The sequence below is a fragment of the Anarhichas minor genome, unplaced genomic scaffold (genome assembly GCF_050575085.1).
Source record: "Anarhichas minor isolate MPS153535 unplaced genomic scaffold, ASM5057508v1 ptg000021l, whole genome shotgun sequence".
Lineage (NCBI taxonomy): Eukaryota > Metazoa > Chordata > Actinopteri > Perciformes > Anarhichadidae > Anarhichas > Anarhichas minor.
The window spans coordinates 8704546-8725034 of record NW_027466467.1 but is presented as its reverse complement, the minus strand read 5'-3'; the positions used below and the strand labels follow the sequence as shown (position 1 = coordinate 8725034).

Here is a 20489-nt window from a genome sequence, read left to right as displayed (position 1 = left end):
TGACCACACAAACCATAAGTTAATAAAACAAGACATTACACTGACAAATTGACACCAAAAGTAAATATTAGCTGCAGATTACAAAGAGCACAACAAGCCACTGCCTCTAAACTCACCTCTTAGAGTCCGGTATATAAAAAATCAGAGCTCAGCAGGTAAAGGCTTGTTGGAGGTGCTGGAGCTGCCTATAATAGAGCATCCAAAAAATGCATATTGCAAGTGTGTGTGTGTGTGTGTAGATACCCCCCCCCCCCCATCATAAATCTCCACAAAAAGATGGGTTTCTGTTTTTGTTTTGACTTATAAATGGTCAAAAGTGTATTCTTTAAAAAAAGAAAATGAAAATGGTCCTGTGTTATGTTACAATTACAGGCTAATGTTTTATATTTGAGCATCCGATATTAATACTACTGGTACTTTAAGTTATATTGCTACTGGAGCCTTGTTGACTGGCCTTCAGTCCTTTGTGTACTTAGGCACAAGCTCGCGGGTGCTGACGTCCATGCTGCCCGTGTCCTGAACATGTCTGGCACAATTACGTCCTTTGGTTGTTTAGCAGGCCTATATATCAAATACTGCCTCGACTATCTGCATTGTAAGACTGGGAACAGTTTGGTTCATAATGGATTAGCATGATTCTGTGTGTGCATGAAACTTCATGGGTCTGTATCCAGGGAACAATGTGCTTGTTAAGTATTGATTCCAGACCCATATAAACTGTTAAGAACTTTTAATTTGGACAACAAGGATTAAACCAATGTTAAAATGACATCAAATCCAAGGCCTGGCCGGAAAACCAGCCAACTAGTAAGAGTTGAGGAATGAGAGAAAGATGGAGGGAAACCGGGTAAAAAGAAAAGTCAAGCTATCAACTCAAGTCACCCTCAATATAAGGATTCACAGATGCGGGAGACTAAAGTTACAAAAACGTATTTCTTCTAAAACAAAAAAAGGCCTTTGCCGTGAAAATGATGTGTAGAATTTATGTACATCATTCTCGGTTTATGTATGCATACAAAAAAAAATCAACATCACAAGATGCTTGTGTTCAAGTATATTCACCAACTTCATCTCCATTAATTTAGCATTCTCATTTTTCCACATTTTTTTTTTTTTTTTGAAATAAAACGTCCTTCAAAATAAAAACAAAATGCAGAAAACCACATTTTATGTCCTACCAATACATATATACTGTATAAATACATACATAAATATATTTTACATACAACAGCCATAAATTTGAAAAGGGGATATACAGAGCAGGGAGGGTGGGGGGGGGGGGGGGGGGGGGTGGTAGTGTGTGTTTTAGCTTGTGTTGTAAAATGGTTTGTCCCTCTATTTTCTCATCAGTCAGATACACAGGTGTGGTGCCTTGTGTTGGCGTCTGTGTCAATACACACACGCGCACACACACGCGCGCACACACACACACACATCTCAGTTGGCCCAGTAGGGGGAGCTGCCGTAGCTCGACTTGTTGACTTGGCTCTTCTGCTGCAGGCTGCTGGACTGGCCACGCTGGCTCGGACCACCCTGAACATGGATAGACATGCGTGTGAGCGCCTGGAGAAACCGGTAAAACCAGTGGAACAACAAACAACAACAACAAAAAATGTCTGCGGGTGTTACCTGTCCATCCTGAGCTAGGTGGTGGTGCAGCAGCTGTGAGTGTGGTTGCTGGTGAGGCAGGATGTGGAGGAATGGAGCCGGTGCATAGCCTCCGGGAGCTGCTCCGGGGTTCAGAGGCCCCGGGCCCCCCAGCGCTGATGGCAGACTGAAGGGAGGAGGTGTGCCCGCATGGAAACCCTGCTTATCAAAAGACTGCAGATAAAGTACAAATTAAACTCAAAACCGGATTATTTATTCGTATCAACACAAGACAACAGTGGGTGGGGCTCACCTGGGTCTTATTGTAAACACTTCCACTGATGTCTGGCACACCGGAGTTACTGGACGTCACCGAGACGCCTAGCAGAATGACAGCAACAACATGTACACATTACAAACCACTGTAAAAATCCAAATGAACATATTGGAAACACTTGATTGTTTCCTCCTTCTTACCTTTGCCGGGCCCAGAAGCAGCAGCTTTGGCTTGTGCCTGTGAGGAGGAGTTGTATCCTTTACTGTAGTCCACTCCTGCTGGCCCCGCTGTCAGCTCCTCATACCCTGCACAAGAAAACTAAGTTCAGTGTTCAAACGATACACACAAGAGTTTGGGAACTACTTAACCCATCATCAAATGAATTTCCCAAGCTGCATGAAGTGGTGTGCTCACTAACCTGAGCTGAAGGCGTGCTGGCCGTAACCACTGGGCTGCTGCTGCGTCTGCTGCTGGAAGGGGCTCGCCGAGGGGTTTCCCAGACCGAGGCCCATACCGTGCTGCTTGGCCGAGGCCGGGCCCCCGGGAGGAACAAACATGGTGTGGCCATACTGGAAGGCAGCAGCACTGGGTACGGCACCGGGAACCCCGGTGTAGTAAGGCAGGCCTGCGTAGCTGTAGCCTGGAGGCAGAAAGGCCTGCTGACTGCTGTGGTGTTGCGGCTGGCTGTGGTGTTGTGGCTGGCCCTGGGGTTGAGGCTGGGCCTGGGGGGGCTGAGGCTGGGCCTGGTTCTGTCCTTGGCTCTGGCCCTGGGAAGCCTGCGAGGCCGCAAGGCTCGTGGGGGGTGCCGGGGAGGTGGAGTCGTTCCTGCCAAACTTTGTGACTTCACCTGAAAAAACAGTTGAGATGTCACTTGAGAACAAAACACAGGATTTTAGGATTTTGGACAAGGCCAGCAAGGGTTGAAGGAGCTTTACCTGAGTAGGGGTTGTTGGCGAGGCTCCCGTCTCTACCAGAGAGAGTTGCTGCGGGGCCAGGGAATGTGATTCCATAGTAATCCTGCAAAGAGGGCTAAAAGGGACAGGAGAAGGATGAGGAGGAGAAGAGCCACACAACAACACAACAACACAACAACCTAAACAAGTTGATTCAGAACGAGAGAGGAGCCGTCCCAGGAGTGTGGTGATGAGGCTCACCATTGGCAGTCTGGACTGGAGCATATGTAGGTCTTCGTAACCATAGATCTGCTGTGAAACACAAAGGACAGAGATCATCAGCGAGAGAAACTGCAAAATGTTTCAAGAAAAAAACATTATAAACACATATACACACACACACACACACACACACACACACACACTGTTGAACTGAAGGGACTAGCAAATATCATGATTTGTGTTCACCGATTTCAAAGAAAATCCAGCACACTGCCATGATTCTAGACCCCGAGGGTCTACTTACTGGGTATGCTGACAGCAGCCCCCCTGGGCCCATGATATACTGGTTGGGCAGTAGAGGAGGCACTCCCTGGGATAAATTAGGAGGAGCTTTACCTGTCAAAACAATGCCGCCACAACCATCACTTTCACGTGAACAAACGGCAACAAGTACAAATATTTGGGCTTGTATCATCAAGGGAGCTCAACAAATGAGTGAAAGCAACACATCACACATTTCCCGTGTGTGTCTGTGCTTACCGGCGGTGGAGGAGAGCAGAGCCGTGTTCCTCGGTGCAGAGAGGTTGGACGTGGCAGTAGCTCCATTGGAGCCGAGTCCCAGCGCTGCGCTGGCGGCAATGGCAGCATTGTGAAGTACACTGGCGCCGACAATACCACCGACCGTGCTGCCCATGTGGTTGCCCATGTGGTTGCCCATGTGGTTGCCCATGTGGTTGGCCATGTTGGCCATGTTGACCAGGTGGCCGATGCCGCTGCTACTGTTGCTGCTGTTGTGGGTCGAGTGGAGTGCGGAGGGCTGCGATGACGCGTAGGACGGAGCCAGAGAGCTCACGCTGCTGTGGTCAACACCGGTGTACTGCGGACAGGGAGGAAGCGGGACATCGGTCGACGTCATTTGAAATAAAAAAAGAATGATGCTTGGGGAAGACGAGACATGTACTTACGGTGAGGGAGCTGGAGCCCAGAGCTGACACTGAGGAATGATTGCTGACATGACTGTAGAGTGAAGGCAGAGAGGACAGACATGATCAGTGTATTGTGGTTATCATGAATAGATTTGTGCCGTGTGCGAACATGTGGCAGCAGCAGGCACCCACTATACTGAACTCTCTTCCGAGTATTCAGGCTGGCTGAACATGGCCAGTAAATTCAAACTTGTGCAATGTGGGTTCGTCACCTGTTGAGTGAGTTGAGTTGGCTGGCTGAGGGCAGGTCCTGTGCCAGGTTGGAGAGCGTGGTGGAGCTGTGTGCGGGCAGGGAGGATTGTAAGTGGGGGGAGGGAGCCAAGGCACCGTTGGTGCTGATGTTCAGAGACGGCGACTCCGGCTTCGGTGTAGAGGACGCTGATGAAGCTGAGAGTAAGAGGAAAGAAAAGGACTTCATTTGTAAAAGACTCAAAATAGCACAGCCAACGAAAGATGGCTCTTGGTCGACATTTACAATAGAAAGTATACATCAGTACTGGGAACTTACTGTCTAGAGCAGTAGAGGTCCTTACACCATTCAGACCATTCTGCTGATATAAAAACGCAGCTCAGTGTCAGCGTATACCAACAACAGATCAAGACCACTATCATATCGATGTGGCAAACATACACAGTGCGAACAAAACATCATTGAATTCAGTACACACTTGAACTACATGTGAGAGGATCAGACGAAAAGGTGAAAATCAAAACCTAAAACAGGATTCAGGCTATTACTATAAAGTTTGATTGTCTTAAGGGGCTACGGGCAAATCCTCTGGTGAGAAAATGCAGGCAAAAAAAACTACAAAGCTGTATTAACTTGGCCATTTCTCACCATGACTGGTCCCGTGGCCTCTTTACTCTGGGAAAAGGCCAGTCGTGTGTGAGGGGGCATGGTCCCGTCGTAACTCCCCCCCACTGTGGAGAAGTGAGAGGAGGGTACAGAGGAGGAGGTGGTGGAGACTGTCGAAGAACACGATTGTGGGTTGGAGGAGCCGGCAGTCCCTAATGAGGAGGGAGCGAGGCTGGGCATCGGCACAGAGGAGTGATATACCGGCTCTGATGAGGAGAGAGGCAGAGGCAGGGCCACGGAGAGAGGGCTGCCCAGCGACTCACTGCAACACAGCAGGGAGAGAAGGAAAAGTTATTAGATACACTTCGTTAACAAACCCTCCGCATTAAGGCTCTTTCATCCATTTCATTTCTGATCTGTAGTGTTTTAGAATTTTCAAACAGTTTCTGTTTTCATATGTATTAAAAGGTTAGAACTAGTCAGTCAGCAGCGACGGTACCTGAGTGGTTTGGAGTACAGGCTCGTCTGGCTCTGTGTCCCTGGTCCCGGTGCAGGGGCCGGTGTGGACTCCCTGGATGCTGCCATCGCACAATTGTCAACGCCTCCGAACTCCGGCAATGCCGACTCCGAGCCGAAGTCTAGAGCTCCGAACTGGAGGTTCAGCCCGGGGACGTCAGCCGAGCCGGGCATCTCTACCGCTGTGGAGGGGATCTGCCACAATGGAGGGAACGGTCAGGTTTCCGGGGCCATGATTTTAAGCTCATATACTACCTTGTATGTGGTCATTTAGAAAAGATTTGCCTAAATATGCAAATAATATATATATATTCAAGAGTAGCCACATGTGCATCGTAATGTTCTCTCCATCAACATCAATCCCCTAACCTTCGATGTGGGAGGTATCCTTCGTTTCTGGCCTTTGAGCTGTGCCCGTTGCTGCTGTGGTGTGCTGCCACCCTGAGGGTCCAGCCCTGCGCCAGGGGCAGGAGGTTTAGCACCAGCAGCAGCCATCATCGGGCCCGCCTGTGCTGGCGTGCTGGCGTGGTGGGGAGCGGGCGAGGCTGAAGCAGGGGGCGCTTGTTGTTGCGATGGAGGACTGGGTTGACGTGCCAGAGGCAAGGAGGGGCCGGTGTGCCTCTGAACCAGCTGACTCAGCACCAGAGAAGGCTCTGGCTGCAGGCCAAACTCACCTGCATGACACAAGACGCACAACAAGGATTATAAATAGAATGCGGGCCTATGTTAATACATGTGGCAAAAACAGAAAACACTGTTGACAGTCCCACTAGAACACTTACGGCTGAACTGCGAGGACAGCGAGGTGGTGTTGGATTCCGAAGCCTTGATGTCCCAGCTAGAGGAGGAGGGTGAAGGTACAGGTGCTCCCAGGCCTGGCAGTCGGCAAATGGAGGTGTTGCTTCCCTGGGTGCTGGCAGGAGGCGCAGCCTGGGATGAAGGTAGCGGACCCAAGCCAGGGCCCTTCAGCTGTTCCAGTATCTGAGCTCCAGCGCTAGGCGGAGCCCTTTTGGCCTGCCCCAGATCCCCAAAACCAGCTCCCAGAACCGACGACTGGCACAGACAGGAGGAGAACAGTGTCATCACCAGTCTTTGTTTCGGTGTGCCAGAGTGTGCAGAGTATCAAAAGCAACTTTTTTTTTTACCAGAGCAGCATGAGCATAGCTAGTGCTACCGGTGGCGTTGCGACTGGGGGGCGGGTGCTGTTGCGGTGACTGGTGGTGGTGGTGGGAGTTAGTGAAGACCAGACTCTGAGAGGAAGAGGACGACGGCGGCTCTCTTCCTCCGACTCCCGGCTTCTGCAGCAGAGAGGCGAGGTCCAGACTAACGCGGAAACACGTCGGTCAAAAGTCAATGTTGAAAATGCTTGCAGGACTTCCAATCAAAGTTTGCATATGTATGCCGTTATAGTTGAGCCAGTTACTCACCTTTGCCCAGGTGTGATGTGATTCTCAGCAGCAGGTGCACATGAGGAGGTGAACACTTTGGTCTCTGAGAGCTGCAGGAACAAAAACACACAGGAGACAGACGTGTTTCAAATGTGCACCACCACTGTGTGATTGACAGACTTCTCCTGCAATTGTGTCAACTCACGCCAACATCCTCGCTCCAGTCCTCGGATGCCCAGTCTTCCAAGGGACCCCTCCAGGTCACTAGAGAGCAACCAGCGATGAGTCAGAAAGTTTAAAGGTGGGATGAGCAGGTTAACACAACGCGGGATACCTGTAGCGTATTTACATTTGCATAAAAGCTACACTGTACTGTCCGCTCAATACATTGCGATGTGTTTGTTTACCACAAATCTGCCGTTACAGGTGAAGAGCTCACCTGTCCCCTCTGTGCTGTTGTTGGCCACCGTGTCCCACACCTCCGTTTGTGTGTTCCCTGACCGAGCCTCCGAGGTATAGTCCGCTGGATTGAAGGTGCTGTGGAAGAGTCAAGGAGAGGTATATGTAGTTACACAGAAATAAACTGAAGAGGCAGGGGAGTAGTTGACAGATTTAGGTAATTATGTTCCTAATAAACAGTGTCTCGAGTGATAATATGTATTATCCATACTATTGATTGGACAAAGCTCCCATTAGAAGAGGGATGAGATGTTGGTTTCTGGTGCTTAGCAGAGGTTGAGGTGAGATACGTTTATTATTATGTTATTAAGACACCACATCTTAATGGGACCGGTGACTGAAGACTCACAATGTTTAAAGAGCAAACACAAGGGTGTGGAAACTCTAAAAAGTCAGTTGCAAGAAAAATCCAAATTCTCGCACTCATTCAGAAACCAAATCCACAACAAAGTTAAATTTCCTGGCCTAATAAATGTACACCTAAACGTATGTGAACACCCCTGAGAGAGTGTGTGTGTGTGTGTGTGTGTGTGTGTGTGTGTTGTCACCATACCCCATGCCCTGGGCTGAGAACCGGCTCCCTGGTGGTCCTCTGCCTCTGCCTCGCCCTCCAGATCCTGCATAACATGCATACAAAAAGGTCAACAACATCCACGCCAGCGTTGGGCGTGCCGACAAAGGGTTCTAATGTGCACGCGCTCACCTCGGCCACCACCTCTGGCCCTCCGACCTCGATCTGCACCTCTGTCCACTGGTGGCACCTCCACTCCGTTCTCCTCCGGACGTGGTGCTGTACGTGTGCAAACACACATGCATATTATATAATCAAACATACCGATACTGAGACACGGCAGAAGAGACGCTGAACTAGATTTAAATAAATGTGAAGTTTACCCGGTCGACTGCGACTGGTCCCCCGGCCCTTGCGGTTGGCTGCCGCGCGGCCCTTGCTAGCCTCCCTCTCTCCTTTCTTCTCCCGGTTTTCCTTGTTCTCCTTGCTGTCTGATGGACCCTCCTTCACCAGGGGCTTCTTCTTCCCCACCGTCTCCCATGAGGTCTGAACACAGACGAGGAACAACAGGAGAGAGAAGAATATCTCACATGTTCCTTATAAGGAAGCTATAGCCAGAAGTAAAACAAGGACAACATTGATAACATGCTTCAGTGAGCAGAAGTCAGCAGTTTTTTTTTTTTTTAACTAAAATAAATAAATCTCTGCCTCCATTTCACAGTTGCAGCCGGTCAAAGTAACTAGACAAGTGGCTGGTTGAACATCGCATTTCAAACACAGTTTCGAGTGTGTTTTGTTCATCAAGAGGATAAAGAGACACTACAGGACACGAGAAAAACTGTTCTGGAAACAGTTACAGAAAAGACCAACGTGTTTACTGAAGTGTGCGCTAGGCTGTGTTACGTAAGAAAAACAAATATCAGGTGAGGACATGTAATTGGTAGAGTTTCAATACTAAACAACATAATGATTAATTAGGTAATAGGCCACTCTTTTCTTGGGCTACACCTCCTCTTACAGCTAACACACTCTACAACCTTTCCTTTTGTTTATGACAGTTAAGATCTTGAAGAGTACAGTAGAAGCAGGTGTAGTCAGAGGGTTGCAGTGTTTACAATAACAGCGGAGACTTCCACATAAAAAAGAGGAAACCGGCTATTTGCTATTTTTGGATTTCCAGGACACCAAAACAACCAGGTACCTGTCTGACTGGCCGCCCTGCCCTACAGCCTCTCCTCGCCATCTGTGCCAGCTGGCATTCTTCAGAAATGTTGCGACACTCACTTGGACCGGCAACACACGGGCAGAACAACACTTAAGTGTTTGCCAGACATTTGGCAGCCAGTTTGACCTTCCTCTCTGAGCAGCAGGGGGGGGGGGGGGGTTGGGGGCTATGGTGTGTTTTCACCAGCCTACACAGAGCAACATAGTGTTTTTCACAACATGTGTTAATCTTCTCAACACGTTACATAACTTGAAATGTAGTAGTGAGGTGCCAGAATGCTTTGTTTTGTGACTTAACTAAGGACAATATATAAAATATCTTTCTATAATTTTTACTTTTGTCATTGTGTTGAACATGGACCTGCAGAATGTGTTTCGGCTGCGTTTTATCACTCATCTCTCTTCTGACAGAACAGATACGATTGTATTTTAAATCAATGCAGCTGTCTTAACAATGACTTGCGTTTTACAATGCATGCCTTTGTGAAGCAAAGCTACTAGAAGTCTTGGTTATGATCCAGGTACATTTTAATAAGTCTGCGCTTTTTGCGAGTTTGGGCTGAAGTACTTGTTGCTCTGACAACACCTCCAGATGAATTTTACTCATGCCATATCACTATCCTCCACATACAAACAGGGCCCTGGTCTGAGATCTGGTGTGTAGTTTGTGCACTCTCAAGTAAACACAACAACAGTCTGACAGAAAACATAAATTGTATTGTGAGCAGCACAGCAACCAAAGTCTTGTAGCACGAGGCTTAAGCTGCGGCAGTGAGCATGAAACCAGCTGACAGAAATTGTATTGAGCCATTGTTACGGTTATTAATGCCACGTCATACAGTGACATATCAAAAAAGCTCTATTCTATTTGTGGTAACACGAGTACAATGTGAAATTTAGAGCATGAAAGACTTTTCCAACTTATTCTCACAGTTCATGCTGCTGTTTTTACCCATAAAATGAGTAATTAAAATGGTAATAATACATTTTGTTAAAAACAGTTATCATCCAGAGCTGCTGCACATTCTGCCTTCCAGCATAAAAAATATATTCACAATATCTGATATTGCAAAGTCATATAGTTGAAAATAACAGCAGGCCACTAAGGGGAGTTTAAGATGAGATTAAATGAGACGTGATGTCGTTTACCATGTCCGAGGTGCTCTCTAGGAGAAAGTTGATGGCTCTGCTAACATCCTCGTTGCAGTCGTGGAGTGCTACCATGCACTCGTCCTGGTTCTTCCCAGTCACTTCCATCAGCTGGAGAGCAGCAGCACACACACACACAAACACACACACACACACACGTGTGATATTACAATTGTCTAGCAGTCAACAAGGGCGTACCAATGACAAAATACACTGTTTTTTCACCACATAGAAGTACACGTCACAGCAAGACGAGGCGTCACTCATGGCATCAAATGTTTTTCATTTGTCACCATAGAGTACTGGAGTCATGGAAGATCAACAGGTTGCACTGACTAGTAAACGCGCGCCTGACCTGGTTAACTTTGTCCTCAAAGTCAGCATCATTCTTGTCATAGATCACCTGGGCGAGCCGGATCTGCTCGGCAGTAGCCTGCGTCATGGAGAACAATGGGGGAAATTTTTGGTTAACGATCAGAGAGGTATTCATGTAACTATATGGATACAAAGCAAGTGCCTCCTATTGTCACTAAGTTGTATTTAATGCACTATTGTGGCTGTAATAACAAATAAAATCCTTGTTAATATTGGCCACGGAGGTCTCCTTGCCTCATGTGTGCACTGAGGTTTTGTTGGCATAGACAGTCTGCTTGCACACCGGTGTTTTGTCTCAACGTAGCGTGTGCTCTGCTTTCATTGACTTTCTTCATGTTCGTGCAGTTGCGGTGGCTCACCTGTATCTGTTTCTGTGGTTGTGACGCTTGAGTGGCAGCAGGCAGCGCTTTTTCCCGAGGGCCCCGGGCCTTGTCGCCGCCCAGCGAGCTCATCATATACAGTATATACAAAACTCTGTATGTACAAAATAGAAAAATCTGCAAAAGGAAACAAGCAACATAGAAGGATGAGCAAAATCAACTAATAGTTCTTAAACCCACAGATTATGTCAGTTAATTAACGATGTTGTTACAGCAGAGCCTCAATACTTTGCCTTATGTGAGTACATAAAGGAAAGAATTGTTTAATACCAGAAATATGTGTTGTGAGCGTAGCTAAAGTCTTATTGCGCAAATACTGGCCTTATGAAGCCTAAGACACACAGTTGGCCTGGTGACACAACAGCTTTGCTGGAAATCTAGGCCAAGGAGGGAGAGCGACCCAGTGTCCTCTTACAAACAGCAAAGACCTCAGCGTGTGAGCACCACACACCCTGACTCCACGTCCCCTCTATAAGCTAGATAGTACACACACACACACACACTATAAACTAAACTACTGCAGTAAAATGCTGAATTCTTCTCTGTGTATGACAACTTGGTCCCATACAAGTTGCCCCAAGTTGCTACAAATTGGGTAGATACCACATAACCTGCATTAATATGTTTTAGTGGCAAATATCAAACACTTCTCACAACCATAGACACACCACACACACAGAGGGGGCTTTATACAAAAGGTGACTGCTCAATACCTTGTAGTAAAAAAAAAACACCCTATAGTGCAATTTGTGTTTCAAGCTTCGACTATGGTGTCCATTGTTAGGATAATAACATAACATACATCCCCAGTGACCCATTTGTTTTATGTCAGAGAACAATAGCAACCCAGTTTACAGTGCCTGAGTGACGTTGGCCGATGCACTGCTGCCATTGGCTGCTGGTCTGAACAAAGCTAAATGCAAAAGAAAGCACGAACTGGTTTTAAATTTAATTTCAGTGAAAAATCGAGATTCTCTTTTTACAAGTGAGAAACATACAGCAGCAGCTGCTGCACTATCTAGTGGATGTTTTCAAATATCAACATATCGTTTAACGTACGAGTGTGGACGGTGTTAAGAGATAAACAATAACAAAACAGCCTTTCAGTAACGTTAACGCCGCACATCTCAAACGTTCATCACATGTATTTGGACATGACTTTACTGACATGACATGAAATAAGATAACGTCACCAGTTAACTTACTCGTATATGTTTACGTACATTTACTTCTACCTGGTTACAGCTAACTAAGAATTAGCTGCAGCTTATTTTAATAATAATAAAGCGAGCGGAGCGTTGTTTTGAAGCCATACTAACGTTAGCCCGCTGCTGTTAGGTTAGCTACTTATTTCCTGAGACTACATATGGGACGATTCGGTTGACGTTGCATGTCAATCTTGAAACAAAATAAATCAGATTATTGTTGTGTCGTTCTCGACTTAATACTGAGCAACTTAGTGGTGTTGATGCTGGGGGTCCCTTTGTCCTCGCTAGCATAGACTCATGTTAGCTCCTTGCATGCTAATGCTGACACCAGACCGTCGATAGCGGGGATGAAGCTAGCTAACGGTGCTAGCGGTCTAAATCTGGTCCAAGTGGATAACCAGCGACCGTGTAACTGGCTTCATCGTGTCTTATACGTATTTATAGTTCCGCTCAGTTATCTAACGATTACTGGCAGTTTCGTCAAGCGTGTCCTCGACATGTAAACACCGGGCTAGTGAGCTAACAACATAGCTGTGTTAAATCTAAAGAAAAAGGGGGCCTCTTTAGCGGAGCCCAATCCCATCCCGACATTGCTCGCCGGGAAACAAGACAACAGAAAAATTGCGAAAGACATCCCTCACAAGCCCGTGTAAGCAACGCAACGAAGCCAGCCAGCAACTACCTCAGCGAAAGCGCGCTTAAGTACACGGCGTATAAGCGTTGAAATGCAGACACTGAACTTGGAAAATCATAAGTAAAATAGTGTTTTTATTACCTGCTAACACGCTTCACTCAGCCAGCAGCAGACAAGGTGGTCACGTGACGTGCGCTGCCGTGGCGGTGGATGCTCCCTCTTCTCCGGGTCTCAACTAACTTCCTAATACTCACCATCAAGCACACGTCGTGCAGTTAGGATGGACGTTTGTACTTTGATATCTATTTGTATATATATATATATTCTCTGTTGTGTTCATTGGAGATGCGTATTTCTACAGCATATGACAACAATGCAGACTGGTCTACCACAGAGACCTTCCTGTCCTGAAAGCTCCCATATAATAAAGGATTACTTTATTTTATATGGTTAGACATCATTAATGGCAACATCTAGATTTAGCAGTGAACCATTTTAATTAAAGAATAAATGATGGTCAAGCATGAAAAAAGAAACGTTACATCAATATACATTTACTTTTTTATTATTTACTCTTTTTTTTTAAAGATTTAATAGCTTGTTTTTTTCAGATGTTTATATCTTACAATATCCTCAGATTCAGTCATTTGTAAAAACATTCACGAGGCATGTATAAAAAAAACAGGGCATCACCAAGTAGACAGATTAATCCACACACCTCCTCAGACGTATACATAAAAATGTATGCAACTGTCCCAATGTATTTTACACATACATATACACATTTATATATAAAATACACTTTAAAAGTGTTGGTTTATTTGTTCAAATTGTGGTCGTAATTGGGGTTTCTCTTTTCAATATGTCATTATCATGAAAACTACAGAAAAGTTCCATGTAGAAAAGGAAAAGCTATGATCGCCTGCGGCAGTCTTTCACAGAAAGACCAGAGGAAGGCAAAAACATAAGTCAAGCCTGCCTCTACCAAACAAGGAAAAAAGCAGAATCACTCACTCCTTGGTACAAAAAAGAAGAATAAAGTTTTACAACGGTGACAACAAATGTATGTGCCTGCAGCATCTAACTCCAGGGTAGAGTCCAAAAACCCTCAATAGTTCTCCTTGCATCCTTCTTGCTGGATGACTGAGAAGATCAAAGTGGACTACCACAGATCTTCTCCCTAGTTCCTGTGGAGGAGTCCCAGAATCATGGGAGGGATTTAACCTCGACATTAAAGGCTCCTCAATCTGTCAATAATCATATTTGTATTTGCTACCAAAACTTAAAATCGTGGGTTCAATTGTAACGATAACAGATCAGAATTTGAACACCACTAATGGTCAAATCTGCTCAAAGTATTCTGGTCAAAGAGAACAGGAACATACGCAAAAGGGCAAAGAGACAATACATCCTTCAAAAGAAGCAGCTATAAACACCCCTGACCAACTGAATAAAGGTGACGGAGAAAGGGGAAAATAAATACAAACAATGAAAATTAGAATATCAGCAGGGGTACGCCTGTCAAGTCACACACAAAAAAGTAAAATAAGCATTTGTTGGGATTAATTAATAGCAGAACAACACTGCATTTAGCAATCTTAATGTTTCACCTTTACATCATCTCGGTAAGAACAAATATGAACACAAAGTTCCATTTTGATTGGCTTCTTTGCTTTTACTTCTGCGTGGAGAAGAGAGAAGTTCTTTGTGATTGTTGTGGGACAGGACGGGCTGCTCCGACTAGTAAGTATTCTCAATCGAATGTCAAACCGTACTCCGGCTCAGTCCTTCGACATTAACTGTCTCTTCAGTCATTCTTCTTCCTCTCTCCCTCTCCGTTATTGCCGTCCATTTTAGTGAGAGAACGAAAAGGAACTTTTGGAAGAAAAATTCCACAGGTATTCCACAAAGACACCGTCTTTTACCACCGAGGAAGCAGCGGTAAACACTGTCCTTACATACAAAAAAACAAGCCAGCGAAATACCATAGCCTAATCCCTGCGGGTTGGACATTTTAAATTCTGAAAACATGTACTACTTTAGTCTAGATGTTTCTCAAAACTCTTCAGAGTCCCTCAGTGGCAGACTTTGCAGCGCTTAAAGATGACTAGTTCATCATTTGTACACATTTCAATACAAAAAACTAAGTAGTTGAGGTGGAAGGAGAAAAAGGAATAATTGGGAGAGAAAGGGATAGAGGAATATGAGGACACTAACATACACAACGACAATATTCAAAGCTGCGATACTGTGGGGGCAAGATCATGCTCCTGAGTCCACATGTGAGCAAAACAGAGTGACACTTCAATGAGCAAGAGGAATACCAAAGACAGTGATGTCAACGGACTTGAAGAGGGAGAGGGACGGAGGGACTGGTTAGGGGAAAAAGTCTGGACGAGGATGTAGTGATAGAGTGACGGAGGAGACGGAGAGGCTAGCTCCACAGTCCTGCGTAGTTGCCGTGCAGGCCAGAACAGAGTGGTCCACCTGCTACGAACAGTTTGGTGCCAGAGTCGTCGTAGCAGTGGGTGTACACCGCGTTGGGGAAGGAATGAATGTCTGAGAAGTAACTCCTCCACGTCTCATCGTGATTCTGAGAGTTGGGAGAGCAGGAGAGGAGAGAAGGAAGTGAAAAGTAGTGAAAACTAAATCTATGACAACAATGCTACAACATCTGTGTCAGGTCAACTCAAGCTAAGCACTTATATGTTTATTATCAAAGACAAATAATGTGTACCAGCCAGCCTTTCCCTGTCGAGAGTTTGAGGATGCCATCTCCTGGGAACTTCCGGTACCCTCCGCCTGGATTCAAAGGGTTCTCTAGAAATCTCTGGGCCCGGATGTCGTAGAAGAGAAGGGAACCTTGGCCGGTGCCCACTGTCACAATGTGCTCGTAGAAACTCACTGAACGGATCCCTGCACAGACAAAATAAGTCTCGAATGCATAGCTACTCAAAAGTAAATGGCAGTATTTAAACATTGTCATGACGTAGTTTCGGGAGGTAATCAGCCCTCCGCTTCTGCCATTGCTGTAGCTTTTTTTTTTTTTTTTTCTTCCATAAGTTTACGGATTACTCACCACTTCCTCTCTCTCTTGAATTGACAGACTTGATGCTGTGTGTAGGCTGCCGTGGGTCCAGAAAGGACACGTGGGCCTGAGAACCCACAGCGTACACCGACCATTCCTCCCCATATGCCAGACACACATTCTCTTTGCAGTGAGGCAGCTTGGTGGACAGTATCTAGAGGGAAACGCCATAGAATGTTAAATGGGAACTAAGTAAAGGTGATGTCAACAGTCCTTCCTTCTCCGTATAGTTGACACATAATTGTGCACATGCATGGCTGTGACGCTCCATTAAATAAGAAAAGTGTACGAAAATATAAGAATATTAGACGGATATTTACTATTTTGGTGAGCAATCGATCTCGTATCAGACTTAACTGGCAGTGTAAAAAAAGCACTAATACAACTTGCAGCAAGCTGTAGTCACCCTGTTCTCTCTTAGCTGAATGCATCACTGTGGTATGAAGTATGCAGAGAAAACGCATCACATGATTATTAGTCACACTATAGTAATGGGAGTTACCTTGCACAAGTTGTGCTCAGCTTTCCAGAGGTGGAAATAGCCATCCAGAGAGACAGCACCAAGCTCCTAGAAAGGGAAGACACACATGGGAAGACAGATGTAAATAACTGATGCTAAGATGTGCAGAGGCAACATGTTCTGACAGTCAACTTGTTTGTTTTGATGTGAAACTTCTAATACTTTGCAGGCTTGACCACTACTGTGGTCAGCTTGAACGATTGATACAGTGGATTTCTCTGGTGACTCACTTTCAGCGTAAAGAAATACATCTAATCATCCACTCCTGTAGCACAATCCACTCCTCTGATGGCCATGTGTACGCTAAATATCCAACTATAAAGCAATTGTAAGAAATCAATCACATGGTTCCCCAGGACGATGATTCTTACCTTATGGTTGTTGTTGAAGGCCAGGGCACGGACTTTACAGTTGTATGGGTTAGTGTACTCCTTTGGGATGTCCTTGAGGGCACGGTGGGAGATGTGGGCGTATGAGGGTACCGCCTCTTCATTCTGACTCCGCTCCGCCTGGCTCATTACTTCCTCTGTCACCTCCCACAGGCCCATCGAGCCATCTCTGGACCCTAGGAATTTAAAAACACATGTTGATTACTGCCTAGAGTATTTCTGGCTCCACGAACAGCATACAAAAGTGAAAAATAGACATAGGATTGTCATTTGGGTATTGTGCACAATGCTCACACAGCAGTGGACATTCATACAACTAAACTCATATACCCAACTCACCAGAAACCGCCATGTTGTCACTGATCCAAGCTATGGAGAAGATCCAGTCATTGTGACCTTCCTGAAAAAATAATGGCCACTATGTAAAAGCAAAACAACCGTGTGTTCTTCTGCGTGAATTGCTGAACAGCTATTGCTAAACGGTGGCTGGGAAATATGAACAAAATATACATCATAGTTATAAAATCTTATTATTTCACCCCTCTCTGGTTGAGAGTATGCAATCAATGAAAAGTGTTGACCAAGTGGAACATTTGACACTCTTTGACACTTAATCAACAGTCAAGGAATCACAAAAGCATCCTTAGAATTCATCCTCTGGGGACAGCAAACCCTCCATGATATGCCATGCTGGCAGGACTCAAACACTGTGGCTGGTGGACAGACAGTGCAATATATTTTTGCAAGAATTGTAACAGAATGACTTACAGTGGGCAAAAAGAGAGGATTAGAAACCATAAGCGATGACTGGATGTCAGATAACCCAAACCACTTACATCTCCCACACAAACAGGGTCCAATGTGGGCAGCTGGTAGATGGCCAGGCTGTTGGGGTTGTCTCCTCCTGTAGCTAGCAGCGTTCCAGAGGGGTTGAGTTCAATAGCGTGGATCCCACAGCCCTGCTGGTCCAGCCGGGCACGGGACACTCCTGTGGGTTGGTAATGCCGCCCCGCCACCACTGCACCCACCGCACCCACTGCACCCACCGCCCCAGAGCCTGCACCATGACACTCCCTGTCCTTCAGCATGGGAATGCGTGTTATCTGCCCTGTCAGGACATCAGCTACAAAAAGCTGCAGGTAAAGGAAGGAAAGACATCTGGTTAGAATATCAAATATTTGAGTGCATGTAATCTTACACTAAGTGTTAGAAATATGTCAAACCAATGAATGCAGGTGAGTAACAAAATGACATCTCACCGTGTTACACTTGGTCCCACACACCACCTGCCTGTGGTTGAGCCACTGTGAAGCAAACACCTTGTTGAGTCGCCCTAGGGAGAACTCTCTCTCCTTGAGGATGCCAGGGAGCCTGCCGGCGGCAAAGCCCCGGAGGCTCCGCTGGAGCCGTAACTCGTGTTGCTGTTGAGGTCTGAACTCCCGCCCCCGGAGGGCACATACCACCGAGCGCCGACTGCACCACAACTGCTGGGCATGACGTGATGAACAAGAAACACGGCTCCGCTTGTGTGGCGCTTGACACCAGCCCAGCTGAGGAAAGAGAGGGGGAAAATAAAAATGTTGTGGCAAAACCATGACTTTAGTCAAATCCAACATGTTTCAGAGACTAGCAATAATAATGTTTTACTTACAATTGCAGAAAAGTTTAGTGGATCATGGAAATATTACAGCAGAACCACACACATCCTTGACACTTCATCGGGATGTGTACTCAATTTACAGGCCTAGTCTACACAAGAGCCCTGAATTTTATATTGCTCAGGTAGGCCAATATTATTGGCTGTCTATGATGTAGGTTAAGACCACCCCAATATTTAGTCAGTAGACCTCATCACACACACACACACACACACACACACACACACACACACACACACACACACACACACACACACACACACACACACACACACACACACACACACACACACACACACACACACACACCATTTAAACTTTGCAACACTAAGTGGCTTGTTGCTAAGACTTTTATGGGTATATAAATCTAACTTGGCCTGTAAAATTGAAAGCTCTCATACTAACAATATACAACTTCAGGCTTTAAAAGTGATATTCCACTTTATTGTGTTGATTTATAATTTACTTTATAGAGATATTTAAGTACACAGCCAAAGCTGGTACACTAATATTGTATACAAATTGCAATTTGCCATAATGGTAAAATTATATTACCTGGGACTCTCTTAAAATGAAAGAGGTAACACAGAAACTGGCAGAACAGCTAGTCTTGAAAGAAGACATCAGATGGATGAATTTTCACTTATTTTAAAGCTGCTTAAATAATGCTGAGTACCCAAACGTTTGGAAACGTTTAAGGGTCCCTGTCCCTGAGCACCATTCTTCTCTACAGAGGCATACACCAGTTCCTAATCATTGTTTTGTGAGGCATCTCATACTTAAAGGATATGCAAAAAAACTGTTACATTTTGTTCTACATATTTGATCGCTCACACAGAAACAACCAGAAGAATCTGAATTGGCATCACAATAACATTACAAATGTTATGGGATGATTATGAATTGTCTAACCCTGGCCTAATTATTAATACTATTATAGGCTGTGTAAAAACAACACAAAAAGCAGAGTAAAAAAATAATTATATTGACATAGATTTGGTTTAATTCTACTGATGAATGATTGTGACCTCACACACGCATTGGCATTGTTAACATACGATGCAGAAAAAGGAAGCTCGTACAGTATTGTTATCTTTAATGAAAAGCTAGTGATGCTGCTGACAAATTTAAAAGCCAAAGCTTAAATTATGGTGTCAGCAACTGGGCTCAGGACTGACTGATGAATGTCCATTCCATTATCTTGGACAGGCCGATCTACGGTTGGTCTGTATATATTTAAGTGAGCTATGCTAGCTAACTTAGTTAACGTCTATCTGCTAACGTTAGCTTAACAGCTAGCAACGGCTAACGTTATGCCTTATATTTGGACAAATTCCGTTTTAAATTATGACAAACGCTCTTCTGGATAGTGACTGTAGGGTGACAAGTGATGACCCCAAGCGAACAAGGGACTGTCAATTATATCTACCGACGAACATGTTATTTAATCGTGATTACAATCAAATAATAATAAGACGAGGTAACTAGCCCTTCGGCTAACGTTGACCCAGCTGTCGCATTGATAACGGACACCCTTTGGATAACGCCATGCTAACATTAACGGGTAACGTTTCTGACTTTCAAATAGAAACATGTCGTTAAAAATGACTGCAGTTGTCATTTGTTTGGTGGATGTTATGTTCACATAGTGTAATATATTGTAGTGGTTTATTGGTTAAAATGTCATATATAGCTTGCCTCTGACATGGCTTTAATCAGCTAAAAACCTGGTTAGCCCAATGCTAGTTATCATGCTAATATAACTGACTAGCGTTAGCTTAGTTAATACAGATCCGCACCGAGTTTCCGCCTACCTGTTGTTGGTCCTTGGGCTCTCCTGCCTTCCTTTTCCTGCTAACTGTTTTTCTCGCCATAATCTGAGACACACAGCTCCCTCACCCACATGGAGGGTAAAAGTGACTCTGGACACTGGATCATATAATGGCGATATGCTGTGTTGTTCCTTGGCCCTCGCTGGCAGCGTCCGACGACGAGCAAGGGCGATCACATACGGGAGAGGTTGGTTAGTCACCGGTTTAGGATTGTCGCTGACCTACTCTCATTAGCTTGCCTCCCAAGTAATAATACAGTCTGGTTGTACTCCTTTGTCAGATTCTAACAACGTCGCTAGCTACAACCAGAGGGTACACACTCTCCTTTTTCTCCTACCGAGTCGCGTCAGCAACGGCGAAAGCATTGAGCATCGCGCAGCCGCACTAAAATTAAACA

The 20489-nt window shown here is 45.4% G+C and overlaps 2 protein-coding genes across 5 annotated transcripts; both read right to left on the bottom strand.

Annotated features, from left to right (window-relative positions):
* Positions 1-715: 715 nt before the first annotated feature.
* On the bottom strand, positions 716-12856 carry ubap2a (ubiquitin associated protein 2a). Of its 4 annotated transcripts, none has more exons than XM_076095735.1 (27): positions 12747-12856; positions 10743-10880; positions 10364-10441; positions 10009-10119; positions 8019-8181; positions 7828-7914; positions 7678-7741; positions 7105-7202; positions 6871-6929; positions 6705-6775; positions 6423-6600; positions 6060-6330; positions 5647-5951; positions 5261-5472; positions 4804-5083; positions 4474-4516; positions 4178-4352; positions 3945-3996; positions 3520-3856; positions 3284-3375; positions 3019-3069; positions 2800-2893; positions 2283-2711; positions 2065-2169; positions 1901-1968; positions 1630-1821; positions 716-1533 (listed from the first exon to the last, which is right to left on the bottom strand). In XM_076095735.1, the coding sequence occupies exons 2-27, from the start codon at positions 10836-10838 to the stop codon at positions 1438-1440; spliced, it is 3807 nt and encodes a 1268-aa protein (XP_075951850.1). In that variant the 5' UTR covers positions 10839-10880; positions 12747-12856; the 3' UTR covers positions 716-1437. The 4 variants fall into 4 exon arrangements, with proteins under 4 accessions (XP_075951850.1, XP_075951852.1, XP_075951851.1 ...); XM_076095737.1 differs by having other exon boundaries at positions 1630-1806; XM_076095736.1 differs by having other exon boundaries at positions 4474-4513.
* A 298-nt stretch (positions 12857-13154) lies between these two features.
* Positions 13155-20468, bottom strand: dcaf12 (DDB1 and CUL4 associated factor 12). The gene is made up of 9 exons (XM_076095743.1): positions 20075-20468; positions 17862-18152; positions 17439-17735; positions 16942-17002; positions 16585-16778; positions 16196-16261; positions 15685-15847; positions 15343-15521; positions 13155-15198 (listed from the first exon to the last, which is right to left on the bottom strand). The coding sequence occupies exons 1-9, from the start codon at positions 20132-20134 to the stop codon at positions 15040-15042; spliced, it is 1470 nt and encodes a 489-aa protein (XP_075951858.1). The 5' UTR covers positions 20135-20468; the 3' UTR covers positions 13155-15039.
* Between the last annotated feature and the right edge of the window lie 21 nt (positions 20469-20489).

Coding starts and splice junctions, on each gene's coding strand:
- ubap2a (XM_076095735.1), bottom strand. CDS start 10,838: ATGATGAGCTCGCTGGGCGGCGACAAGGCCCGGGGCCCTCGGGAAAAA. Junction 8,182..10,008: donor TAGAGAGCACCTCGGACATG/GTAAACGACATC, acceptor GTCTGTGTTCAG/ACCTCATGGGAGACGGTGGG. Junction 7,915..8,018: donor GACCAGTCGCAGTCGACCGG/GTAAACTTCACA, acceptor GCACACGTACAG/CACCACGTCCGGAGGAGAAC.
- dcaf12 (XM_076095743.1), bottom strand. CDS start 20,134: ATGGCGAGAAAAACAGTTAGCAGGAAAAGGAAGGCAGGAGAGCCCAAG. Junction 15,522..15,684: donor TTCAAGAGAGAGAGGAAGTG/GTGAGTAATCCG, acceptor TTGTCTGTGCAG/GGATCCGTTCAGTGAGTTTC. Junction 15,199..15,342: donor CGACAGGGAAAGGCTGGCTG/GTACACATTATT, acceptor CCCAACTCTCAG/AATCACGATGAGACGTGGAG.